Source organism: Neocloeon triangulifer, unplaced genomic scaffold (assembly GCF_031216515.1).
Source record: "Neocloeon triangulifer isolate White Clay Creek 2 clone unplaced genomic scaffold, ASM3121651v1 ptg000015l, whole genome shotgun sequence".
Lineage (NCBI taxonomy): Eukaryota > Metazoa > Arthropoda > Insecta > Ephemeroptera > Baetidae > Neocloeon > Neocloeon triangulifer.
In genome coordinates, this window is record NW_026775557.1 from 5,725,288 (window position 1) to 5,752,998 (window position 27,711).

At 33.8% G+C, this 27,711-nt stretch overlaps 2 protein-coding genes across 2 annotated transcripts in view; one reads left to right on the forward strand and one right to left on the reverse strand.

The window, feature by feature from the left end:
* The first annotated feature begins 443 nt into the window (after positions 1–443).
* Positions 444–1,812, forward strand: LOC132202628 (uncharacterized). The gene is made up of 6 exons (XM_059629642.1): positions 444–504; positions 567–625; positions 821–909; positions 974–1,298; positions 1,354–1,491; positions 1,630–1,812. Exons 1-6 carry the CDS (start codon positions 444–446, stop codon positions 1,810–1,812), a joined length of 855 nt encoding a protein of 284 aa, XP_059485625.1.
* Positions 1,813–9,267: 7,455 nt separating this feature from the next.
* Positions 9,268–27,711, reverse strand: part of LOC132202444 (uncharacterized) — a 50,389-nt gene continuing 31,945 nt past the window's right edge. The window contains exons 4-8 of the mRNA XM_059629368.1: positions 26,050–26,185; positions 11,445–11,578; positions 10,756–10,941; positions 10,539–10,701; positions 9,268–10,162 (exon numbers count right to left, since the gene is read on the reverse strand). Coding sequence (XP_059485351.1) covers positions 10,092–10,162; positions 10,539–10,701; positions 10,756–10,941; positions 11,445–11,578; positions 26,050–26,185 — 690 coding nt within the window. The 3' untranslated portion in view covers positions 9,268–10,091. The remainder of the gene's footprint in view (positions 10,163–10,538; positions 10,702–10,755; positions 10,942–11,444; positions 11,579–26,049; positions 26,186–27,711) is intronic.

Genomic DNA, 27,711 nt, shown 5'->3' on the forward strand with positions numbered 1-27,711 from the left:
ATTGACCTCAGTAGAACAAACAAAATTAATAATCTAAAATTTTGTGAGCTGAGCGCAACTTTTTATATCAAAATGTTTTTTAATTTGATTTATATTTTTAGGAAAAATAATGAAAACGATTGTTATTATATTTATTTCGTGTATTCAGTTTGTTACTACAGGAAAGTTTGTCTCATACGCTAAGGAAGATGCAGAAATTTAAAAATGATCAATGTAAAATTTTAAACTTGAATAGTAGTGTCCCTAGAAATAACAAAAATATTTCACCATCACGTCGCATTTTAAAAGGGAAGGGAAGTATAAAATTCATAATTATGAGGTTGTAAAATTGGGGCTTCTTTATCGCACTTCCGTTTCATGTAAGACGACCTCCATTGACATGGTATAAAAGCAGGCCCAAATTTTCAACAACATTACTTGTCCTCAGGAATATTACTGGAACAATGTACGCTCCCATGTCCTTCCTAGTGTTGGCAAGCATTTTGCTGCTCTGTTCTGTTGAACGTGAGTAAATATTTCAAAGTGTTTGGACATCTTTATTTATGTTTTTTTTTTAAATTTTTTAGAAGCTGTTCCTGCATGGGGTCCAGTGCGCAATGCAGATACCACAAAATACAATTTTGTCGTAAGTGTTATTAATTAATTAGTAAACTAGACTATGTAATCTCCTTTACATGGGGGTTACATTCCGAGACGCCAGATATTTGAGACAAAGAGTCGTGGTTTCTTTGGTTTTAAATTCCAAAAGCGTTTTTTTTTTATACATATTTATGTAACCATTTACTGGGCTTATAAAGTTTTTAATTTAATATTTAATTAGGCGAAATTTGAATACACCATTTTTCCCTTCACTACGCCCGTGGTTATGTTAAGCGAAAGGTATTGCTTCACAACGATTTTGATTGCGGGGTATGAAAAACAATTGGTTATTAATTATTATGATTATATTACTTGAACTTAAATAATATTGCAGTGGACAAACGACATCACAGTCCTCTTCAGTAACCGGCCAGAACATACACTCGATTTTTCCTGATCTTCCAGACATTTTAAGCATTCAAAATTCGAGAGATGCATCTCGTGCTGGTGGTTCCAATCAGTATCCTGTCATAATTAAAAGCTTCCCCAATGGCATTCCGAGACTACACACCATTGGAAGAATATTTATTCCTGCGGCACCATTTGTTATCTTCAAAGTATGCCGGTCATTCTATAATTCAATGGATATGACGCAAAGTGGATTCTTTGATTTTTCGACCAATAACACCAACTCGGAATATCTCTTTTACCAAGGAGACGTGAGAAAACTCGTAATAACTTTTTTAACTCAATGGTTGACATACATATCAAAAGGTCTTGAAATCGGTGTCAGTGGTTTCCTATTCAAAGGCAACTTGCACCGCCGCGCTTGGCGTTAGCTTGCCAGGGTTCACTTTTGATGAAGACGCTGCTATTTGCAATGATTATGACACCACCCCAGGAGCTTTAGATGTATGTGCATATATTTTTGCTTTCAACTCGCTTTTATTTATATTGAAGAAGAATTGTTTTTAATTAGTCAATTGTTGAAACTTAAATGTGCCCATTTTTGGAAAAATATTTTGATAGTTAATTTTTCTTTATTTTTAGCCGTTTTTTAATCTTCCGAATACGACCTACACTAATTTACCAGTACTTGGTGTGGATGGACTCATCGCCGGCGTAGCATCTGAATTATGGTACAATAATGTGACTTACCTCAATGATGCTGAGAACATATTTTATGACGTCGGATACTTCAGTCCAGCGTTGACTGGAGGCACTTTTAAATAAAATGAATAAGGCGAAGAGCTGAGATTTTAATAAATTGTGTTGAAAAAGTCACAGCATGAGAACAAAATAAATAATAATTTTGATTGGCACAATTGATGTTTTCTTTTAAAATATAGCCTAATCATCATTGTTGACGTTAAATGAAATATTTTGGCTAGTCGCATTATTTCTAATAACATTAAATGACTTTTATCTCCGCTGATGCACTTGTACTTGTTAATAAAATTCGCGTTCAGGAAATCTTAAAATAAATTGAAATCAGAGAAATGCCTTTTTAATGCAGAAATATAAATATTTTATATAGTCTATGCTCTCAATCTCTGGCAATGTTTTGTATCTATACTTTATTATTATTTATTTATTACTTCGCATTTAAAAAAAAAATATATTGAAATCACAATTTTATAATGTTGTGTAACTTATAAACACGCTTACGCTTTTTTCTACGCCTAATTTATATCCAAACAGCCATGCGATCTTCACAAATCACAAAAAAATCAAGAAGCTCAACACCCACTACTGGTCATAAAAAGGATAAAATTAAATAAAGCATTTGTTTTTTCAAACATAAAATTTGTAGAATAAATGATATTTTTTGGTAATTATAACGAAGAACAAAAATATAATTTTGCAGTTTTTGTTGGGACTTAGCAGTCAATTTTTACTAAGTATACATATAAATCACAGAATTATTATTGGCCGAAAGAAAATTCCACAAATACATACAAAATGAAAAAAAGGACCTTTTATATATTTAACTGCTGAAGACAACTTTGAGGACAATTTTTCGCTTTGTAAGTCAAAACTTCATGATTTTATAATTTTATTTTATGCACACTTTTAGTCGTTTGATTTAGATTAGAAGTTGATTTAGATGTAAAAGTTTTCTCCAAGAAACACGTCAAAAATTATTTGAAATTTGAAAACTCATATAAAATAATGTATATTATGCTTCATAAATGGACGATCTATTCTTAAATAACATTGAATGCAAAATGAATTTGCGAGATTATTATTACAATATAATTATACATATTTTTTTTTTAAATCTCTAGAGACAGAGAAAAAGGAATAAAATTTCCGGATACAAATTGTAACTGTCAACGACGACGGAATAATTTGTTTTTGGAAATCAAAATCCTAAGAACTGCTCAAAGACATAATTATACAGACATATTGGTGTGGTTTTAAAGGGTGTTCATTTTGGGAATTTTTCGCCCTTAATTAACATTTTTAATATCTCACTCCAGGAATTATCTTAACTTATTACACCGGCTTGTCTCAAATATCAAGGCAATTAGTCTAGTTACTAATTAATTATAATAAAATAAATAATTATTTTCAGTTAAATGCTTCCAAATGTATTTTATATGGAGAATTAGCTACCTGTGTGGTGCGCGAAATTTCTTAAATATTAAAACGAGCAACGACTTCACTAAATTTTTCATGGCATCAGAAAGAAAATCATCATAAAATACTAATTTTGTACAAAGTGACTAATTTCACAACAGTAAATGGAATTTATTACTGCATAAGAAGTTTTACAACCAGCAACCACAATTCTCTAGACCGAAACTTTGAAAGGATTGAGAATTCAGCCCGCTACCACACCCCTGTGCTTTACATGATTAGTAAGCGTGAATCATATCATAACCATTTGCTACATAGACAAAATAAATATTATGATTATAATTGCATATTGCATTACAAATCTGATATTTCAAAAATCACAATTTCATCTCATCATAAGAATTTTATTGGACACTGTCGTGTTCAACAAAGATAAAATATAATACTATTTGGAAAGGTTTTTGATTTGTTGGAAAAAAAGCTCATTTTTAATTTTTTAAAAGTCTCTTCAAGTACCCATTACAAAATGGCCTTGATGTTTTTGCTTCCATGATAAGTAATCGTGACGCGCACAGGCACATTATTTTTCGTCGCTTTGTGTTTTATTTTAATTACTGGAAAACTGGGGGAAAGTTTTTTTTTAATTACGCGTTGCATATGTCAAGTGCTTTTTGATAAGAAGAGGCCAAGTTTCCAGCAAGGTTGAATAACCTTAATGTGTTTGCTGACGTTGACAGCATTTTGATTTTTTTATGCGTTTTTAAATTAAAACTGCATTAAAATATTTTAAAGGGATTTCATCCTTTCACTATTATTCAAAATGAAACGTGAACCAATAGAACTTGAAAGTATCGTATTCTCATAATTTTCATAATAAAAAAGAAACAATATATAAAAATCCACTTTTAACTTATTTTTAACTAAACCACAATTATTAATAAAATTAAATAAAAATTGCAAGGGCAGAGGCGCTCACTCATACTTAGGTGTTGTTTTTCAGCCCTCAGTAAATTCTTTCTCGAAACACATTAGTGAAAGGTGTAAAAAGACTGTAGCAGTGATTTATGACTCCAAAGACTTAATAAATAATATCTGTTGACTGTGCTCAACGACTTTTTGCTTTAAATTTTGCTCCGATAACATCATATGGCATTTAGGCCATTTGGCCTATCTATTTATATTTGTGACATTTTTAATTTGGAAAAATTAGTAAGACAGCTTATTATAAAATCGAATAAGCACTGGGAACGGGGAATATTGCAGAAACACTTTAATATATCTCTATAGTTGCAACTACCATGCAAAAATATAACTTGCCTCCCACTCCAGCGTATGAAGAGTTTTTAATTCATACTAAGATATTAAGAATAAAGCTTCAAACGAGAATTTTTTTATTTTATTTTCATAGAAACCTCTCAGCCATGATAAATAGCTGTTGCATGCAACCCCTTTTCGAAAACATACATGCAATTACCGGGTTTCACTATTTAATTTGCAAAAATAAAAGTTTGCACTCTGATGCCCAAAAACACCTTGAGTTCTGCGAAAAGAGACTGCACTCCATAAACTTTTAAGACTGGACGAAAAAAGAAGATATATATTTTTTCACCTCCTATATTAAAATTAATATTGACATGAATAGGAATGCACATTTACCAAAAGTTGTACCCAGATTGGTCTAATGAAAAATGGAATGAATAAATAGCAAATTTTCAAAAATTATTGGAGTAAAACAGTGGGAGATTTCTCTCTCAATAAATTGTAAAATACAGACTTTAACATTTAGAGCAGCAAATTTTTAGTTTTTCTAAAAAAATTAACAACTTACAAAACCCATTGGGAAACTGAACTTAAAAATTTATTTTATATTATTTAGGGTCAGCGCACGTGCCTTTTAATGGTGGTGCACCATCCACTTTTATTTTTCCGTATTTTGATATTTTAACGGCATTTAAATAAAACAGCAGTAGAACTTAATATTTTTCCTCAATTATGAATTTAAAAGATAGCATTGTTTTTTTTCTAGACGTCAACTTGTCAAGTTTAAACGCAGAGTAAAAAGCATTTTAAGTGATAAAAAAATTTCTGGGCTTTTAGAGAAAAGCATGTGGGCAATTTTCTGATTAAAATACCTAGTTCTCGAGTTTCTTTTTATCATAATGGAAATTTCCAAGGTGACGAGTCGAAAGTAAAGAACTCGTTTTATAAATGCGTGTTTTGAAATATACGATTTAATGAAACGTAGACAAATTTTTAATGAAACTCTTTTTTAAACTAAATGGATGAATTAAATTTAATTGAAAATATTTTATATTAAATATAAAATTTTGGTGTGTTTAACTCATCGAAAAATATACTGAATTTTGAATTCTAAAGATAGCAAATGCATTCTTACAGGTTGCAGCAGCGTAAAAAGGATATTGTGCAATTTTTCTAGGCTACTCAAGAAAATGAAGTGTGCAGTTTCCTGGAGGAAAAAATATGAAGTTTTTATTTTGCATAATATGGATGCATTTTTCCAAGTCTTTAAAGCTTCATTGAATTATAAGCTTATAATAAAAAAGGCATAAAATTCTCATATAAATTTTTTAGATTTAAAAATGATTTCAAGCAAATTTTGACAACAATATTGACTGGTGTAAAGGATTTTTCAATGCGTTTAAATAGCTGTTAATTTTATGGTTCTCTCATGCTCAGCTGTGCTCAGCTAACGAGAGATGATTTTGGCAACTGAAGAAGGTAAATATTAGGAAATTAAATACTTTTCAATTATTTTTTAATATTAAACTCTTATGTAATTTTTAAAATAATTATTTTTGAAAATATTCATAAATTTAAAACAAAATTCATACCATCATCTTATCCTGAATGTATGAGCTATTTTATATTCTATGACAAGGCCCTCGGAAGTAAATTTATGCTTTTCTGCTGAAAATTCAATAATAAAGCACCGTCGCTTTATTAAAGCCTGCGTCTGTTGTTAGATTTTATTTAGTTGTATATCAATTTTTTGAAAATTAATTGATGAACTTTGAAAATTTGCCCGTTTTCTACTAGCTTGCACTAAAAAGGCTTTTAAGAGATATCAAGACCTACCTGGCCGTTGGTTTCCAACATATAAAATCCACTATCACTTCCTCCCCCTTAAAGTTTCCCACGCCTGCTAGGAGTGAAACCTATTTTAAGTATTCAAAGGTAGTAGGAGGAATGGTATAAAAATGGTCACAAATTTTAATGCGCCACTTGTAATACACAATTACAACTGTAGAACAATGCGCGCTCCTATGTTCTTCGTGGTATGCGCCGGTATTTTGCTGTTCTGTTTTGTTGAACGTGAGTGAATGTTATTTACGCGTTGCACACTTCTTCAATTTTATTTTTTAATAAAGGTGTACCTGCCTGGGGTACACCGGCAAATGCAGACACCTCGACATATTCGTTTCTTGTAAGTTATAGTTACAGTTTAGTTAAATCAGCACTATTGCCTTGCCGCAGTATTTTTACTCGTGTAATCGTATGTAATTATCAGGCGAAAATTGAATTCGATGGTTCACCCCTTACTTCACCCGTGATTGCAATAAGTCCAAAGTACTGCGTCCTTTCATTTTTCATCTTACTGTAAGTGAATGATATAAAAATTTGAATATTACATAAAAAAATTTGTAGGTTGAAAATTATCAAAGGTGAATTTGATAGGGATAAAATTGCGATGCAATAAAATTACAGGTTTGCCGGTGGCCGTTCCTCAGAAAATATTCCAGCAACAGGTTTCAATTTTAACGACGTGTTCCCTGATTTGCCGGACTTTTCAACCTTAAAAAAACAAATACAATCTCGTCAAGCACCACCTGTTACAATTACTAGCTTCTCCAACGGCAACCCAAGAGTGCACACCATTGGAAATTTATATTATGATTATATACCATTCATTGTCTTCAAAGTGTGCACGAGATTTAGTAACGTTATGCCAATGGCACCGAATGGATTCTTCGATTTCGCTACCAACAACTCGAATTCTGAATTGCTGTATTACCAAGGAGACGTGAGAAATTATCAAGTTGAATATCATTATTTAATATTCAAATGAAAAAATTAGGTCTTGAAGTCAATATCAGTGGTATCTTATTCAAAGAGTTCATGCACTGCTGCTCTGGCCGTCAGCAGCCCGGGTGTTACATTCGATGAAGCTTCTGGAATTTGCATCAATCAGGATAATACCGCCGGAGCCTGGACCGTAAGTTCATTTTTAATTTTGAAAAAGAAAATATTCATTTATTATACAATCCGTTAGGTTGCAATGAATACAATTTAAACATATGTTTCCCTCCTTTTAGCCAATGATTGATTTTCAATCATTAGCCTACGCAAATGTGCCTGTGCTTGGTGTGGATGGACTTGTCGCTGGTTTGTTTCTGTCTCCTTCAGTAAATAACGTGACATTCTCCAGTGATTCGGAGTCCCAGTTCTTTGATGTATCACATTTCAGTGACGCCCTGACAGCTGGTTTGGGAATAAATTAGAAAAATTAGTAAATTTTGGAAACGCTCTTTGTGTTTTGAGCTTTTATTGTTTTTTTGTGCTGGTTTGTTTCAAATTCGAAAAAATATAACATTCTATAATTGGCAAAATTGATATTTTTGTGTTTTATTGCTTAAGATCTTTTTCCCCGAGTTGTCTGATTAAATTATTATTTTACTACATATTTATTTGATATTACAATGGAAAAAGTAAAAACAAAACCGTCTAGACCATCAAATCGAATCTTGTTCAGGAATTTAATGCTACTTCTTATTTAAAAGTAATTTATAACTTAAATACGCTCTCATTTTTTTCTTCTTAAAATTGTTGATCATTATCAAATCAATATTAAAAAATTTAAAATGCAAAAATAAAAACGTCATAACAAAAATTTGGATGTGGCAAAGGTTTCTGTATAATTAAGTATGCATTCAGATATTTAAAACTAGGATCCATAGTTTTCTTCAGTAAAAGATATTAAATTTATTGTTCAGTATTATTTGGGCTGCGTTATCAACAGCAAAATTCATGGTTTCACTCAATCGTTTAAGTTTGCGTTTGGAAAATAATTATTTTAACTGATATTCGGCATGAATATTTAATTTAATTTATGGTACATTTTGTATATTATTTGTAAAATAATCAAACAATATAATTATGGTATTCTCTGAAGCTCCAGTCTGAAGAATTGGATTCATTGACGCTGAATTTAAATAATTAACAAAAATAAAAAAATGTTATATAAAACAATTTTCGTTTTTGTTTATACTTACATGAATAACAAGAACTCAAATTTCACAAAATTTATTCTAATAATGAAAAAATATGTGTTGAGTCAGTTTTTTAGTAAAATTAAACTTGGCATGCGTGTAATCCATATAATTATGTTGTGCAAAGTAAGTCTAGTATGTATTGAATTTTTTTTTATTAAATTAAATTCTTTTGATGAAGAATAAATAAATAAATAATTGAATTTTACTGACCATAAGTTAATAAAATATATGTTCATAATTTTTGATTGCATTGAATTTATTTAGTCTACCTCATTAAAATTTTCCTACATATTTATGATATTAAAAGTTTACTATAATAAGACCTGCGCAATGTTATCATAAAAGCCGTAAGGTCTATTTTTTCTTTGGGAAATTATTTATTAAAATCTGCGAGCATAGTAATCGCTATAAGAAAATACTTTTTACGCAGATTAGGCTTGTGACGTCTAAGAAATTTTAATTAAACAACACTAGAAAATTTTACTTTCATAAAAGCTATGGTAAATTTCAAAGCGCGGTTTATAAATACAAAACAAAAAACTTCAAGAACTTATAAAATTTATCCACATTTTCATAGGTAAGCCAGTGAATTATTTTATTCTTATTGTTTGTAGCGGTTTGTAGTAATTCTCTTGAAGGATGTAAAAGAATTAAAATTTTAGTTAGAATGGAAATTAAATTTTAAAAGTTATATAGTTTAATTATTTTATCCACAAAGACACTATGTGATAAATAAATTGTTATACTTGGTGTTTTATTCCCGAATTTGGTATTCCATCAGCAATAAAAAGTCGTAGTTTAGATGTTTGCTACAGTAAGATATTTATTTATGCACATCAGTATATTTGATCTGCTTTTAATTAACAGCAAATTATAAACAAGCATGGGTTCATTTAAACATTTTAGTGCAATGGGACACAGTTATATCAAATGATGGTTGGCCGAATGATTCTTTCCTTTTTTAAATCGTAATTTGTTATCAATTTCATCAATTATCATTTTCAGTTATTTGTTTTAACTCCACATATGTTTTTGCGACGTTAGGATGCATTAAGAATTGAAGAAATAACATTCTGCTTAAGAAATAAAGTATGGCATGAGATTATATTTAGAATAAAACTTTCAACCAGGAACGCAAGAACGCATACTTGTACAATGTTAAAAGATAAGGAAGAAAAATTAAATACTTATCCTCGATTGATCAACAATTTTGGGGCATGTTTTGTGTTTTAGCAGCAGGGTGAAAAGTGTTTTAAATTTGACATACAGAACGGGTTTGAGTGACATTTATATTATACTTTTTAGAGAAAAGCGACAGCGACAACACATTTCTTTCTTAAAAATTGCTGCTTTGTGTAATTTGACACTTGAACGCGAAAAAACAATGAAAGGGGGGGAAGAAATATAAAACATTAATTTAATTCATTGTCCCTCATTTTCACCACTTTTGATATATATTCGTAACAAATTTAATGCACAACACTTCCTCTTTCATCAGCACCACTGTGTACTTGCGCTATATCCGTGGCCCTTGATCACCACTTTCATCAAATCGCTTCAGGTCCGCACAACTCTTTTTTTAACCAGTTCGTTCAATGAGAGGGCTCACATTCACAGCAAAGGGCCGACGTTAGCGAATCACGAGGCACGGGTGCAGTCCAAAATTATTCGCAGAAGCAGCAATAGAAGCATAGGAGACGCGGCACGACCTGTGAATTTAAAAGATAAATTTTTCAGAGATTTTGTTTTGAGTTGTCTTTAATACAAATTTATTTCAAAGAAATAAGATTTTTTCATTTTTAAATCCACAAAGAGCAAGTCTTGTATCTAATTTTCGTTATATACAAAATTTAATTATATATTATGCAAAGCATTAAATTACATTAGTGAAAAAAATTGAAAATTATTAATACTCAATATAAACTTTTTTTATTTTTAAATTTTTTGCTGTTTATTTTTATACAATTACAATTATCCACAATGCTTTGTTTTTAAGATCATAATTTATTGCTCTTTTTTGTATGCATTTTAAGAAAAGGAAAAAAAACCAAAGCAAAAATAAAAACAAATTTTACTAAATTTCACCTGAAGCAGCATTGTGAGGCTCTTCGTGCCTTGCAAGTCGCTGATTGCCACCCAGACCAGCCAAAGTGGGTCTTCGCTCGGCACGCCAAACATGCTCATGAATGGAAGCCATGCACCTCAATGAAAATTCCCTTTTGGGCCCAGTAAAATACTCGGGACGAGCCTGAAATTGATTTATTATAAAATGATGTAAAATGCTAATTTTGGATGAAAACACCTGGAATCTGATTATGCTCTTGGTCGCTTCCAAGTGCGGCTCATCTTCGCGGGGCAAAAGATGAGCGACGGGGTTTCTCCGGTCGTCCAGGCCGTAGTAGCTGCTGTCCATGAGGATGTCCTCGTCGTCGTCACCGGAATGACCGTTGGCACGAAGCACAGAGGTGGTCACCCACAGAGAGTCGACCTGTGCAAAATTAGGCTATATTTAATTTATTAAATTGATTAAATTCTTAAATTGGCCTATTATCAAATAAATTATCATTATAACTGATTGTATTTATTTCATTTCATTCAAAATTCTTTCACACGCTTCATTTTAAAAGTTTATGAAACGGAAACGACGCGTTTCAAAAACTTTGACTTGTTACCTTGGAAAAAGAGCCCAAGTGCTAATTATTTTTTTTTTTTTTATCAGAAAATTACAAAATTATCTTTAAGGAAAGAAAAAGAAAACGTCAACAATGTTATCAATTTAAGAGCTTTTTTACGCAGCGTTGGCTCGCTGACGTCCACAAAATTTTAATTAGAAAAATTAAAAGCGTAGAAAGTCGTACTTTATTTTATTTCCAAAATTTGAATAAAAAATAAGAAAAATAATAATATATAGAAAATTAAAATAAATAAACGATATGCATTTTAGCAAATGAATCGATTTTTTTTTTTATTTATTTTTTTTGTATATCTTACTGGCTGTCCATTGAGCATCCACTGGAGTTCAGCGGCGGGCAGTGACTTTGCGGCGGTGCACGTGGCCAGGACCCATTCGCCTGGCGCGTACGAGCTGTGCATGTTGCTGATGTGCGGCGACTCGGACGGCAGGGCTGTGAAATAATCGGCTTTAATCAATTTGGCCAAGCTGAAATTTTAACGAGACTGCCGAGGGACTAATTCGGTAAACAAAAACTCAATCAACCAGGGCGATACTTTAATCAGTACAGGGAGAGAGCTTTTTACGGTGAGTTTGGCTTTGCTGGCGACACGGCTCCAGTCCAGTGGAAAATAAATATTGCACTCGGTGGATAATTAGCTTCGCAAATGTTTGGATACCGTTTATATTAATGAGGCCGAGCGCCAGGACTTTCCTATCAATCTGCGCTAAATATTTCGAATTGAAATTTAGTATTTTAATTTATTACGTATTATTATAAAAATTATAGCAATAAAATTTAAATTCAGTTTATTTTGCCAAATTGGAAAAAAATCATAATTTAAAAAAAAAATTGAAATGAACAGTATTTATTTTTTACATTGATATTCTTCTGCTAAAAATTTACCGCACTAATGCTATATTTTTTAATGCTGATCTTTACCGAAATTAAATTAATTCTAACAGTTCTGTTGAGACTATATGGGGTACACTTATTGATAAAAAGAGCTGAATATTTGTAATTTGTTTTTTTTTTTTATATTAATTTACTAACTGTTTTCTTTATTATTCAACAAATAAAATTAATTAAAATGATTCAACTTCATAACAACGCAAAATCATGTTAGCAAAATAAAATCAACCTAAATATATGAACATAGGTTTTTTTGGTAAACGCTAATAAGTATTGTATCGTTAACTAATTTCTTATTGTAAATAAAATCAGAAAACTTGCACGTTATATAAAAATATTATTAAGGAATAATATTTGCATGTTATGTGCTAGTTTTATTTTCCATTTGGATATTTCCAATCTTTTCAATAATTTATTATCATGTATGTAGGGAACGCCTCGGTTTTGCCCGCATCAAGTCTTATTCATCTGTGGCAGTAAAAGGCAGAAGCAAAATTAAGTCGTTAAGGAGCAATGCCGCGTACGTGGCAGAGTGATTTCCAGAGCTAAAACACGACCAAAATTCCCTGGCTAATTAGCGCAAAAAGGCTTGAAGGCTGTCGGGCCATTTGAATGCACAGAGCCACGTGCGCGCATTCGTGGTTTTCGGAGCGCGAGAAACAGCCGCGTTACATTTATTCAACAGCCGCTCTCACTCACTGTGAACTGCCGACACCCCGGCCTTTCATCTGCTTTGACGCCTAATTTAGCATTTAATTGTTTTGCGCAACTCTCTTGTTAAGTTCAGTGCTTTTTTTAACGTTAAAAATAATACATAATATGCTGCTTTTAGGCCATTCCACATATTCTGTATTGATTCCTCTATGAAAATAAGCGTTCTTAAAAATACAAAGTTACCGACTATAATATTAATATTTTGAAATCCATCAGGAAATTTTTGTGTTTTATAAATAATTAAATAAGAAATTCTTTGTTGATTATAAACATTTTTGTGAGCTGCACTTTAAAGAAGATTTTGCTATGGAAAATCTTCCTAATAATAAAACTAGAGTTTATTTATTATTTTAAGTAAAACTATCATAATAAAATGCATATAAAATGCATTGCAAAGGGTGAAATATTATTCTTTGTTCTCCCGTCTGTTGAACTGGTGGGGAATGAAGGCCGCGATTAAACTTTTCCCGCACACATACGTCCAACAGGCTCAAAAGCAAATATCGCATTAACCAGTCAATTTATGTTTTCTCTTTGTTTTGCGCGGTTTTGCGTATAAATTAAACTACAACCATTGGCAGCATTCGACAACCAAAATAAATAATTCACCATGAGTCTGAATAAATCCACCAAAAATTTTGAATGAGCTCTTAAAAGTTAATGTTTATTGTTGGTTATGGTGTACAATTTTGAAAAGGTTTTACAAAAGAGAAAAGAAATAATTTATATTACTATTGTTCTTGCAGCTAATTTTGAGCATAATTTATAAGTAAATATTTCTACCGTTTGCTTTTAATTAAAACAATAAAAAAGATTCTTTCAAGATGTTTTTGTAATTAATATTCATGTAAATTCTTCAAATTGCACTAACGATAAATATAATTTTTTACAATGTATGGATTTTTCTTTTATTATTATTTAAGTAATTAAAAAATATTTAATAAATATCAATTCAGTTAAAAGAATGTGCTTTGCTATTAATTATGAACAACGGTGGCTTACCACTGTGAACACTTTATTTTGTTATGAAAATTTCACGAAACAAAAATTGAAGCTAAATAATATAATATATTAAGCAAATATTTTTCTTGAAGAAATTACATACTAACAGGTTCACTAGAGAGTTTTAAACAAAGAAAACCCAATAATTTTGGCCGAAAGCAAAATGCTGAACCTTCAACAATTAAATTATGCATTGACGTCAAGTTTCGGCTTTGCGCAGCAAAATTGATCACCAGCAAAAATTAAGCAGCGATCGGCGGCAGCAAAACAACGCATAAGGCAGAAATGGTCGAGCCAATTTGCGACGGGCTTTTCATTGTTCTCGTCCGCAGCAGACTGGCGATGCATAAATTACCTGCTCCCTGTCTGGCTAATTTACCGCGAGGCGGATTAGCGTCGCGCTTATTAGCTGCCAGTAATTATTATTGCTCGTTCATTTCACTCTGGCGGATCTTTAGAAATTTAATTCGACGTGTCTCGGTCGTAAAGAGCGACGTCGTTAATGGAGATTTCGCAGCACGTTAACAGTGCAAAGAAGGCATCTGGGAGACATATTGCCGGCTCGAAATTTCTTTCAACCCCCGGGAGAATGTGTAAAACTCGCGGAACTGCCGGAAAAAGAATCTGCAGGGAATACAAAAGGTTCCTTTCACTCTCGCTCTCTCTCGTCGGAACGGAGTGAGAAGGAAATCGAGGAGATATGGATGAAAAAAGTACATGTTAAAGTGCTCCTGCTTTGCTTTGCAAAAGTAAAAGAAAAAATATTTTTGCAAATATCTAAATTTCTTGCAGATTGAAGTAACGGGGAAGTCTCAAGATTCTCCTCAAGAGAATACCGACTTGGTGATTTAATACACAAGTTTGACATTTATTGTTTGAAAATGGAAGGAAACAACGTATTACAAAGGTCCATTCACCTCGGACTATTATGATAAAAGAACTTTAGGGGTAATTATTTTTTTATCGGATAATTGCGAAATTATCATTGTTTTTTTCTTTAAAAGCTGTAAAAAAATGTTATCACTTTGAAAGCTTTTTTATGTACATAAAGTTGGCTTCCTGACGTCCAAGAAATGTTAATTAAAAAAATTAAATGCGTGGAAAGTTTTGCTTTTACTTTTGTTAAATTCCGGCGCAGTTTAAAGAAAAATAGAAGGTCAGTCAGAAATTTTAACAGATTTAAATTATTTTTAAAAGATAAATAACAATAGAAAGCATTATCAACTGAATATGAAGAAATAATTTTATAACATAGTAACTCTTCCATTAAAATGTCGTAATTTCTAACAACATTGCAATTAATTTAAAAATATTTTTGATTGAAAAAATATTAAAATGCTTTTTCAATAATTATCTGCAAGGAAACGGCAACAAAATTTTTTACTATTCATTATTAATAATAAAATAAATAAAATTGAATACTATTTTAAATATATTTTATCTTTTTAAATTTGTGCGATAAAGACAGGCCCTGTAGCACAATATTATTTCAAGGGCTGTTTGCCCAACAAGACCAGTTGTAGGCGGATGTTTGTTGTTTCATCTCCCGGGAGAATGCCTCATTTGAGAGCCGCGCGTCAAAAATTCGGGCTTCCCAAAATTTGCCATGAAAATTTTGATGTGAAATGCTAAAGGTCACGCGCCAATATGCGACGCACGGTAGCATTAAACTGTCTAATATTTCAGCAAGTGAAACGGTCTGTTGAGCAGATTCCACTTTTACTGCAAAATCGCGCCTGATTTTCGTTATTTCCTCCACAGCCTCTGCTATATTTCTTCTGGCGACTCATTTTTTTTTGCCCAAGCTCTCTCTCTCGTGTGTCACATCGAATGAGGCTTTTTTGACAGTTTGCCCGCCCAGGAGCGGTGGCGTCTTTCCAAAGTCTTCCGCTTTTCAGGACACATTTTGAAAGAAAATCTTAAGTGGCACGTTGTTTTTTCCGCGGATATTGAGAAGTTGAAAATGCGCTGGCGATAAAAAAAGTTCGCTCATGTCTCAAAAGAGTCTTGGAAGGAAATATATATAGATTTTTTACATAAATTCAGAAGCAAAAGAAGTTAATTTAAAAATTCATTTTTTTAATATTTGCTTAAAAAATGAGAATATGGTTGTAAAAATTGGACAAACAAACAGCAATAATACATGTATTACAATGATAAAAAAATATTATATGACATCTACATTTTTTCAACTAAATTAAGATTCTACATTTTGAAATTTCAGTCACGTGGTTTTGTGGTTGCTCCTAGCTTAAAAATCAAGTTTGAGAAAAACTAATCATGTAAAACCTGGAAATTATGTGAGAACAGGCATGTATATTGGAATTTTAATCACCTCTTTTCGAATTTAACCGTTTTTTGAAATAGTTTTAAATTGTGATCAATCTTACACTGCTCTAAAAATAAGATTTTCCGAGTGTGATTACCAATAAATTTCAAATTTTGCTAAAATATATATATATATAAAAAAAAATGGAGATTCAACTTGCAGTAAATGTGACAAAGTTCCTTGTATGTGTGTTGTGCACATGCATCTCATGCTTATGATTTTGAGTTTTTTTTTGTCATTTCGCAGCATCTTTTTGACGGTTGTAACATGATTGGTTCCTCGCTCGAGATTTCGCTTGAGCGCCGTCCGACGTGCCAGGAAGGCATACAAAAAACAAGCAGGGACCAATCATAAAGTAAATTTTTATATTTGTCAATATCTTCCTGTCCGACATGTGAAAGATAGCGCGGTGACAGGAGCAGAAGCCGAGGAAGAGAAAGATGCGCCTCGAACTGTTGACAGCATCGCTCTTCCATTTTTTTCCCGCCTCGGGCATGTCGTTCAGCCGGATATAAGTAAGTTTATACGGCCGAGTAAAAAATCCGTGCCAGTCTCTTTTCGTATAACAACAGCTTTATGTACGCAGTGGGATTTATTGCGCACCTTCTGAATGCGGGTGGGTGGCTGGGGAGCAGATTAGTTTTATTATTTGTTCTCTCGAGATTAAGGTTTGGCGGAGGCATCGGGGCGTAAAATTCCTCTGCCTCGATCATCGCTTTTCCCTTTCAAGACTTCGTCGCCGCGAGAGGGAGAGACGGCTTTCTGCGATTTGAATGAATGTACGGTGGGATAATAAAAGAGGAGCCGCGCGATTTCCATTTGATTGGAGGGAAAGACTCAATCAGAAAGATTGTGTGTGGCCGACTTTTGCCACTTTTCTGAGAAAAGCGGATAGAAGGTTTAAATTGAAAGGGTTTCTTGAATGAGGAAAGGAAGGGAGAAAAATTCATAAAAAATGCAGTCTTAATACAATGGGTCTTAAAGGCAAACGCGGTGTTAAGGGCTCCTATAACTAATTATGATTGTTGAAAGTTGATTATTTGTACAAATTGTTGCAAAAAATTTAAAATGAAACTTAATTGAAAGAAAAACAAATGTTGGGAGGGAACAAAACGGCACCACCAATAATAAAGATTTATTTACTAAATCATTTGAGATAAAAAAAAGCTGTGAGCCTTGATTGATTTAGTTTTTGTGATAATTAGCAGTAATTATTAATTTCAATTGACTTTTAAGATAATGCATTTTAATTAAATTGAATAAATTGATATAAAAGTAATTTATTCTCACCAAATTTTTTTAATTTAATATTACAGCTCATAAATTTAGCTGCAGGCTATTGTTATTTCCTATGAGAGAAAAAAGGTACTCAAAAACCCATTAAGAGAAAGAAAACTAAAATATTGAATAAAATTTTACCTTATGATATTTGTGAAGTGAAATTACAAATATTGCTAATCCTCATAGCTCATAGTAATTTAAAAAGGAAAAATGGATAAAAACTCTGTAGTGCACTCTCTTTTATTTGCATTAATGGCTCAATTCGGTATTTAATAGCATTCAAAAGGCTGCTCAAATAGTTATGAATCTGCAATCAGCTTGGAAGTTAAGGGCCTTCCTGGTTGGGGTGCACGATCCGCCGCGTGCGTGGCAGCCTCACAGCAAATTAGACGAGAGTCGGCGGCACAGAAACGCAAGGCAAACGGAGCGAGAGAGAGAAGGGCAGGCATGAGAGAGATAGAAACTACTACTGGTGGCCTTTCAACCCCGGAATTCATCTTAGCAAACAAACAAACAAACAGCAGACGAGAGTGAACTGGCTCGGGACACTGTGTGCGCTGCATGATAATAATTTTGCGCCGCTCAAACGATATGCTAAATGTGGCTTTGGCCCCGTGTTGCGCATATAAATAAATACGAACCGCCCCAACAACACATGCACGCTTCCAGCTTATGAAGGCACAAACTTTTATTGTCAACATCCACGCTGCCGCTATAATACACCCCACGATGGTTCCTAAATATCAAGTGGGGTCGGCCAGATGAAATTCGTATGTGTACTTTCACTCTCTGCATGTTGGTTGGTGTTCGTGCGTGCGTGGTGGGCAAACTAGCACACTTTTGGCCCACAAACTTGGAGTGCCTGCCGAGCGAAAGGGGGTCGCTGCACTGCATATTGTATATACTTGGGCCGGGAAGCTGGATTTTAATCCCGGGGTTTTCAGGTCACTGCCCGCGCCAAGAATCAAATTAAACCGCTCCATCGTTTAAACGTTTTCCTGAAGATGAGAATCATCGGGTGTTTGATTTTGAAAATAAGGGTTTTGATTTTTATTGAAAATACTAACTTACTTTTAAATTAAAACAAAACTTTTTGTAATGTTAAGTAATACATTTTTTGCACATTTAATCAATATACATTAAAGTAAAAATTCTAGAATCTATCAATTTTTATTAAAATTCAAATTATTTGTTTTGTATTTTATTTCAAACTATAATACATATTGTTGATTTTACAAGCTATGTTAAAAATTTCATTTTTTTAACATTTGAAATTATTGTTATAAATATTTTTATATAAAAAAATATATTTTTTTTTATTCTCAGTGCAAAATTATATAAGTATGCTCACTATGACACCAATTCTTCAAAAATAAAGTCAATACAGTTATTAATTTGTCCCATTCTCCTTCTAATTTGTAATTATTATTCAACGCCAATATAGAATTATATTCATCCCATCCCGCAAACAGATAAAATATTTTCTGAGATACATTTAAACTTCTTAAGATGTAAGTTGAAAGTCGTACTCAATTGAGTTTTGATTGAAGATCAAACGTAATATCATTTTTTTTTTAAATTTAATGTAAAATGAAATAGTAAGGACGTTGTAGGTGAAGATAAAATTCATCCATTTACCACTTTTAGTCAAGCTATTAATTAGTCCCACGCATCCTAAATAAATACCATTAAATTTGCAACTAAATAATTAAATCATCGAATAATTATAAATTCACGAAATATCAACTTTTCAAGCATTCAATTCAAATCCGCTTTATAAACAGAAACGCTTCTCACTGCCCAACACTTGCCGTAGTGTATGGCTTGTTATTTGTTAGCCGCTCAGGCACGAAGACTATCCGCAGTGTATAATGTAAGTGAGAGAAAGGCAGGCGGAACAAGACGAGAGGTACAACACGGAAAGTTATGAGCGTGTATGAGTGAAACGGCGAATAAAAGCAGCCGGTGGAAACGTGTTCCTTCCTATTCAGCTCAATATTATGCGGAAAACCAGCTTTAACTGTGGCTGCTTTAATCCACCTCCACGCACATTTGACGTAAGTTTAATTAACAACGAAATTAGGAAAAAAACCACAAGCAAACATCTCTGAGCGAATTTGTCCTCCAATCAGATTTCTGTGTATCTTTTCGTGTAGGCGGCAAAATTATCTCCTTCCGCAGCGAGAGGAAAATGTTTGCGTTGCGGCAGCAGCTCGTCGGCATAAATTATTCATGTGGCTGCGTCGTCGTCGTCGTTAAAACGTTTTTTATGACGGAATTTTCAAATTTTAGCATGATGTCACCATCCATCCCGCGCCGCTGCATTCAAAGGGCCTGCCTGGGCACCCTAGAGACCGACAGCAACAGCAGCAGCCTTGAATAAGTGAGACTGACTCGCTCCCTCATTGCAGTGCATGATAAAATTTGTATGCACATTATATCGCACGACGAACGGCTCATTGATAACATCTCTTCGGGGCGTCTCCGGCGTCCGCCCACACCCCCGAGACTGTCCGTGAAACATTAAAAGCTACCGAAAAGGGGCGGCGTGCGAAGGAGCTACGAGAGTTTAAGGAAATCAAAATTTACGAGATTGCAGGCAGCGTCTAACAACTACATCCATTCGCGAGCACAAGAATGGGAAAGAGAAACTCGCTCAGGATAAATGGTCCATTTGGCCGCTTCGAGTGTGCGGGCGCGGCCCTTGCGCAGCGCCAAGAAAACTTGCTTGGTGTGTGTGTGCAGGAGAGAGGCCCACATCAAAATTTAATGACCTCTCTCCGATGGGTCGAGGAATTGAAATTTTAGGGACTGCGTTAAATAAAGAGCTCCAATGGAAAGTTTGAGGAGGAAAACGCCTTTGATATACGAGTTATGCAAATAGCTCGACGCTGCAGCTGCGGCGGTTGCATACGCTACACGTAAAAATGAGTGAATGGGCTAGCAAAGTTTTGTTTTAATTTTAAGATTATGTAATAATACTATTTTTTTTTAGATATTTATTAAAGACAGGAAAGATTCGATTACGTTCTATGAACGAGTGAAAGCAAAATAATTGTTTTAATGGCTGAAAATTATTTTATGAGTCATGCAGTAAAAAACTTGATTAATGAATACTTAAATGAATTGAAATGTGTTTTGTTATATCATAAAAAATTGAAAGTGCAATAAATATATTTGAATTAATAAGACATGTGTATAATTATACATTAATTAAGATTTAAAGTTATCTTTAATATTAATTATTTAGTATATTTCAGATTGAGATTAAAGAGGATAAAAGTTTCTGCACGCCTTTGTTTTGAGTTAAACCAAGATTATTTATTTATTTTACGTTTTTATATTTAAAAAAAAGTTAAATCTTTTTTAATTTGCACGACACAAATCAAATTTCCGGGTTGATTCATGCTGAATTGAGTTAAAGCTCGACTTTTCCTCTGTGGGTTATTTGATGTGTTTTTTGTTTCATGTGAAACAAAAATCAACAAACAATTTGTTACATTTGAAAACCAATTACCGACTCAAAATTCCCATAAATTAAAAGCTGACTTTAAATTAAAATCGCGCTGTTTCAGTTTTACAATAGCGTTCAGTTAATTATCCGCTCGAAGTTATGAAAAAATTTCTGTTTTATTTAAATTCAGACAGTTTTGAACATCAATCGATCAATTATGTTCCCTTTTAATTTTAAGGAACAAAGTTATTTATTAATTATGCTTATTAAGAATTTCCCGTCCTTCTCATCTCAATTTAATTATCATATACGACAAAGTTTGGAAGTGAACTAATTAAAAATTAATTATCCGACGCACGCTCTGGCAAAGACGTTCATAATCCACAGCCCTCGAAAGTTGCAATTTCGCTAAGCCTTGCTCTCTCTTTATTTTTGCCATTTGTATTCGGTGGGAAAACACGGGGCTCTGTTTTATTTCGCCTCGCAGCGATAAATACACGTTTGGAGGAGCACAATTGGAATCAGGCGCGGCGGTTCCGTTTGGCACACACACAGGCAGTGCTATTATAAAATTACCGAAGGCGGCGCGTGCTTTTTGTTTTCCTTCCGTTCTCTCGCTGTTATTTAATATTGTTTCTGCTGGCAAGAAGTGCCGCTGTTGAGCAATAATTTTATTTGTGCCGCTCGTATATGCAGAACGACGTGTGTATTATTATTACACTTGCCGTGCAGCGCCGCCCTTTGTACTTATTGCAGTCGAGAGGACCCGCCAGGCACTCGCAAAAGCAAAACAAGCGGGGCGGAACACATTAAACACACAATATAAGAGATGGAACTTGAAAATTGTTTAATTGCCCTAATTGCAGCATTAACTTTGACGACGGCGCGCTTTATGACGTTTTCCGTGCTGCACTTCTATTCTCTTTCGCTTAAGGGGGAGCGAAATAAAAATGAAGTGGCCTGAAAGAGCATCTGTTCAGGAAATGAGAATGTCTCTCGCGCAATAATTTGTACATTTTCTCCTCGGCGAAAATGATCTGCTGGGATTCATTCTTTCCGTGTTCCACTTTCGCCAGTTCTGCTGTTGGCAAAAGTTTTCTCCAACAGATGGTGAAACGGATTCATGTTTCAGTACAAATTCTCATGTATTTTACATGCGCAGACTGCGATGAGAGATAAATTAATGTGATTTTAGACAGCCAAGGTAGAAGTTTATCAATTATTTTTACTTGAAATCTGTGAGAAGTATTTAACTACTAGATTAAATTTAAAACTAAAACTTGCTTTAATTAAGATACATACAATAGACAATAGATTTAAATATTTAAAAATGAAAAAAAACTAAAATCAATTAGTATAAAAAAATTTAAAGCGCTTCAGTGAAATTGAATCTGCATTTTTTGCCCCTGTTAATTTTATTAGAAAAAAATCAAACTAGTTAAACTAGTTTTAGCAAGTTTTTTATTTTTTTTATACTGTAGTTATCAAATATAATGCTTAATAATAAATAAATATTTTTAAAATTTATTTTTTATTATTTCTAAAAATTTTATTTTAGAGTTCACGAAATAGGTTTATTTATATTTTCTCTATTTAAAGAAGGAACATAACATAAAAATGTACGAAGTACTAAAAAGAAGAGCACTATTAATTAAAATAGCTCAATGCTTATGGTTGGAAAATCATTTGATTAATAAAAAAAGTTTAAACAAATTCTACCAGCTCTTAGCCAGTTTTATTATATTGATGATTTAACGTACACTTGTCTTTTATGCGTATACTTGAAGATGAATGATTTTACATAATTGAATGTCTAATGGGTTGTAATATGATAATAATGGGTTGAATAAAAAAAATTTTTTGACAGGAGCCTTGGTAATGAGGTTAATTTTAAAATTGAAGCTGGTAAGAGGCACTGAACAATTTTACTGGGTGAGTTAAAGTAAGAAAAAAAAGAGCAGTTGAAGACCGCAACAGTTTCTTTCTACTGGGCTTTGATTAAGACGGAGCTTTATCTCTGGGATGAAACTGTGTGGAAATGAAACCTCTTCGAGTGCCTCTTTTTATCCCCTTTCAAGAGATAATGTGCCCATGACTGTCTCTCCTTTGTTCTCCTTGTTATCCTAAAAGAAAAAAGCTGTGCAACAAAACAAGAAGCACGAAAAGTTAGAACTCATCAGGTGTGCATCGTCTTCTCAAAAGTTTGCTCGAATTCAAATTAGCAAAGTTATGCCAAAGTTTTCTCGGCAGATAAGTGGATTAAAAAATCATCAAAAGCGCGCGTGTAATCAAAGGTGAGCCTCATCGTTATTCGCTCTCTAATTCAATTTCAGAGAGCGCGATTTGCTCACTGAGAGAAAGGGAGAGACAGGCGGATTTTCCGCCGCAAAGCTTGAGGCTGCCTTTATTAGGCGGGCAGATTTATATTCACAAAGGAGCGGCCGGAATTGATGACCAGCTGCCGCTGCAGTGCCATTAATGAAGTTCCCCCGCTTTTAATTCGACCGCCGAGTGCGCTCCGAATTACTTATTGAGTGCCAGAGCCGATAGTAGACGTGCGAGGCCGCAAATGTTGAGCCGCCGAGTGTGCGGCTGAATATATATTATTCCGAGGAGCGTCCCAGGCCTTGCTGCAGCTAGTAATTTCTATGCAAACGCTTTCCCATGGTGGCTAAGGTGCGAGCAAAAAATGTGATATCCACTCGAGCTTTGTTTGCGTGTCCTGGAATAATAGTGGCCTGTTTTGCCGGCTTGGAATTTTTGCACAGGGATAAAAAAAAAGGATGCCCGAATTCGCAATGCTCAAAGCAACATACCTTTTGTTTGCTTTTGGGGAGCGTGATAAACAAAAAATTGCTTTGAAACGGTTTTAGGTTCTTCTGTCAAACAATGTTGATGAGCATTTTTTCAGCAAAGAGTGGAGAGAACGAGGATGCAAATTTTTTAAGGGTTTTTTGCTCTATTCAATTACATTGCGTGTTATTGGAACTCACGAAACGCAAACATAAACTTAAAAGAGTGGTTGAATGAAACAGGATCTCATGAAAAGGGTATTTTCAGAGCATCTAATTAACTGACTTCGCTATTATAAACAAAATAGCGCAAATAATATAAATAAAATGACAGGTACAAATATTACGAGGTTTTGACTAACTGCTTTGTTTTGGTATCTTGTAAATTTATATAAAATTAATCTATATTATTACTAATAAAAAAAACCTGCAAGGAAATTAAGTTCTAGATTTTATATTTAAATTTCAAAAACTACATTTTTTCAAACTAATAACCGCACTTTTAAACATTCCACACTTTTTTTAATGTATTATTTTAAATCGATCTTTTTTCTTATGAATTTTTCAACGTTTAGGAGAGCGATATCCTCTGAACCCACTCAATGAACAGGCCAATTGCATAAATCAATAGGCCGTGGAGGTGCACAAAGCTCCATCCGTGCGGCAGAAACTATCAATCAAAAGCAAATTGACAAGAAATAAATTAGCTCCTCGGGGGATTCTCGTTGATAAGTCAATAATTAAGGGCTGCCGGCGGCACTCGAGGGAGGAACGCGGCCGGCGCGGACCCTTTCTTTGTTCCGCCCTCCAGAGAGACTTATTATTAAAAATGGAGTAAGTACACGGCGGATAATGAAGTCGCGGGAGACCGTAATTTAACGAGAAAGAGACCCTTGTAAACATTCAAAGGGGCCGTACGCGCAGGGCCGATATTTATTATACGCGCGTCTTAAAGGGATATTTTCCTTATCAACGCATGATTGGGTTTCTTTGCGGCCCATTGTTGGTGGCAGAGCCACGATAAATTTACTGGCCCATTGAAGTGTGCAGATAACAAAGACTTGTTACTCTCGAGAAAGCATTCAGGCCTGCCGGCGCTGGATTTTAACCGGCTTCAGACGACGGCAGGAAATTGAGGTCAATCATTTGTGGCTCCACTTGAGCGATAGCCCCATTTTCGGCCACGTCGAAACCGACGCCTTTTCAACCCCTGCTTGCAGTGCACCTTTAAAATTTATGTGTATTTTCCTTTGCCCGTGCACCCTTGATCGTCAATCTTTGGAATCCGGAAAAAAATCTATTGTAATTGGATTTCATTTTCTATTCAAATAAAATACATTCTTGAGAAGTTCTAAAATTTAAAATGAATTTGAAAAAATGTTCAACTATTTATAAATTCAAAATTTAAAAGAATCTGGCAATTAAATTTTTATAGATTTATTTGTGTTTTTAAAGCTGAATTGAGACTAAAAATGTACCGCAAGAGAATAATTGCTTAGAAAAAATTTTAACCAACACATTGTAAATTTAAACAAATCTACCCCATTTTAACCACATTCCTTCTGCACAGCATCATGAATTTTGTTTCTTTCTCTCTGACTTAAATCGCCTGCAAGACTGTCTCAGAGGAACGTAAATTGTAGCGACAATATGAAATTATCCTACTTTCGTGAAACTACATTTGCTTTTTATTATTGCATTACACGCTCTCTTAAATCTTCTGGCTAGCAGCGGGCTTGGTGCCAAGTGGATTTTTTCCTTCTCTGCTGCTGGCGATGCAACCCGGCACCAGAGGATAACGAATTCTTGTGCAGAAAGCGCCTCGTCGGGAAGAAAAATCCTCAGTAGCAGGTTTTCCTCCAGCTTTTCAAATTAATGTCAACAGTCGAGAGCGTGTTCGGCTCATTAGGCGCGCGGAATCTGATATTGCTCAAATCCATAAAGACAAATGCTTGCTAAAGGGGAGATAAAGCAAAAATTCAAGAGTATCGCGTTCTTAAAGGTCTCAAAGAGAATAACAAATTCCGCCTGATTGTTTCGCCTTGTCGTTCTTTACAATTTCCCTGGCACGTTTTTTTTTTTTAAATAAAAAGGATGGAAAAAAACTTTGCGAAATTGCTTTTATCCTTTCTCTTAAAGCGTCCCTCGCCGTTTTCATATATAAAAGTGTGAAGCGTACAAGCCAATAAACAACCCCATTCCGAGGGCTGTCAACCGCAAGTGCGATGTATCTAACCCTCGTGGCCTCCTTCTTTGTGTTACATATAAAAAGATTCCGGCCGCTTTCGCTCTTTCGCGCGCGCACAAACTCGCAAAAGCAGACTTGGTGCCAAAAGGGGAAGAGATAAAGCAAATTCCTTCTGTTTCATAAAATTTTCAGACCAAGCTCTCTTTGGAAAAAAGCAGGGAAAGGGCTTGTGCAGCCAAAAGGGGCGCTCACCTCTCACGGTCAAATTGGCCAGCCGAACTTTGGTCTCGAAATTGGGCTTTTCCGTCGAAACCTCGCACAGATAAGTCCCCGTCGTCTCAAGGGTTGCCTCTCGCAGCTGCACGCTGGCCATTTGGCATCCACTTTCCTGAAAAATAATGAATAAATAATTAATTACAAGACTTGAATGATACTTTATAACCCAATTTCGTATATTCTTAATCTACTTTGGCGGTCTTTGTGTAATTTTCACAAGCATCATAAAGGACAAATTATGTCAACCAGCTATATTTGGCTGAGCTGTATTTCGTGATCTGCGAATTCTTTTGAATAATATAAAATTTGTGCATTTGTTCATTTATTTGTTTCTGACGATGTTTCTATTTCTATTAAATAAACTTTTATATTTTAAGTCAAATTTTTTCCTGTAACGCAATATTTTAAAAGATTTGAAAAAAGTTGACGGGTGAAAAGCTGGATCAATTATGAATTCCAGACCGAGTTCTTACAAATCATTGCATAAAATATTTTAAATAGCACATTAGCATCGAATAATTATTGTTATCTGGCACAAAGAAGATTGAATAGCATTTCTACACCAATTATATCACGCTGTAATCATAGGCCAATTTTAAATATTAGAAAATTGATTATATTTACACAAGTACAAAAAAAAAAATTAGCTAATTTTTAAGGTGAAAAAATATAAATATTGTATTTATGATTATAAAATATGCTTAATTAAATAATTTGATGTTTTTAAATTCATTGAAACTTTGAATTGTAAAATAATTGCTAACTATATAAAATATTAATTTAAATTAAACTTTATTACATTGTGAAGTAAGATTATGTAAAATACATATAAATGCAGTTTGATTTTGAAGAACTCAGTTTATGATTGATTTCACATTAAATTGAAGTTCAGCTTTTCTTCCATCAGCCTTTTTTAAATCGTATATTGCGTTATAAGAAAAACTTTGATATTTTAGTGATAATAAATATCAATAGATAAATATATTTTATTAATTATCATTTGTTGACATTGCAATTTTACATCATGACTCAAAGAACAAAGTATTTCATTTTTTTTTGTCCAGAGCAGTGCATAAATAAAGAGAGCGAGAAATCCTGCTCGATCGAAACGAGCGTTTGAAATATTAAATCGCGACAAAGTGCTCGTGCGAAATGAAATGACGCAGTTCAACGAAACACAGGCTCGCTGGAAATTTTTCCGCGAGCACAATTTTTGTTGCGGAGCTCGTTCGCCGCCGTGTATTTGCATGAAACATTCATGGCCAAGTTTTGATTGCGTGCTGCTGCCGAACGCGATTTCTCTTCGGCCAAACAACGCCCCCTACTTTGCAATTCTGCTGTGCGTTTTTCGTGGCTGCGGGCGGCAAAAGGAGCGACCGGCCACTCTGAGCCGGAAATATTCATGAGAGCAACAACCATACACCAAAGTTTGCTTACCAAACTTGCTAATTAAAGTCGTAAAAATGCAAGACGGGCAAAACTTCTTGGAAAATGGAAAACAATTAGACCGGCAACTTTTCCTGTTTATGAATACGTAATTCTGTACTTTTTCTGCCCACCGGTTTAGAATTCAGAGTTTGTTGATACAGGAAATTATTCTGAAAATTTGCTCGACACGTTTTCGTATTTACTTTTGAA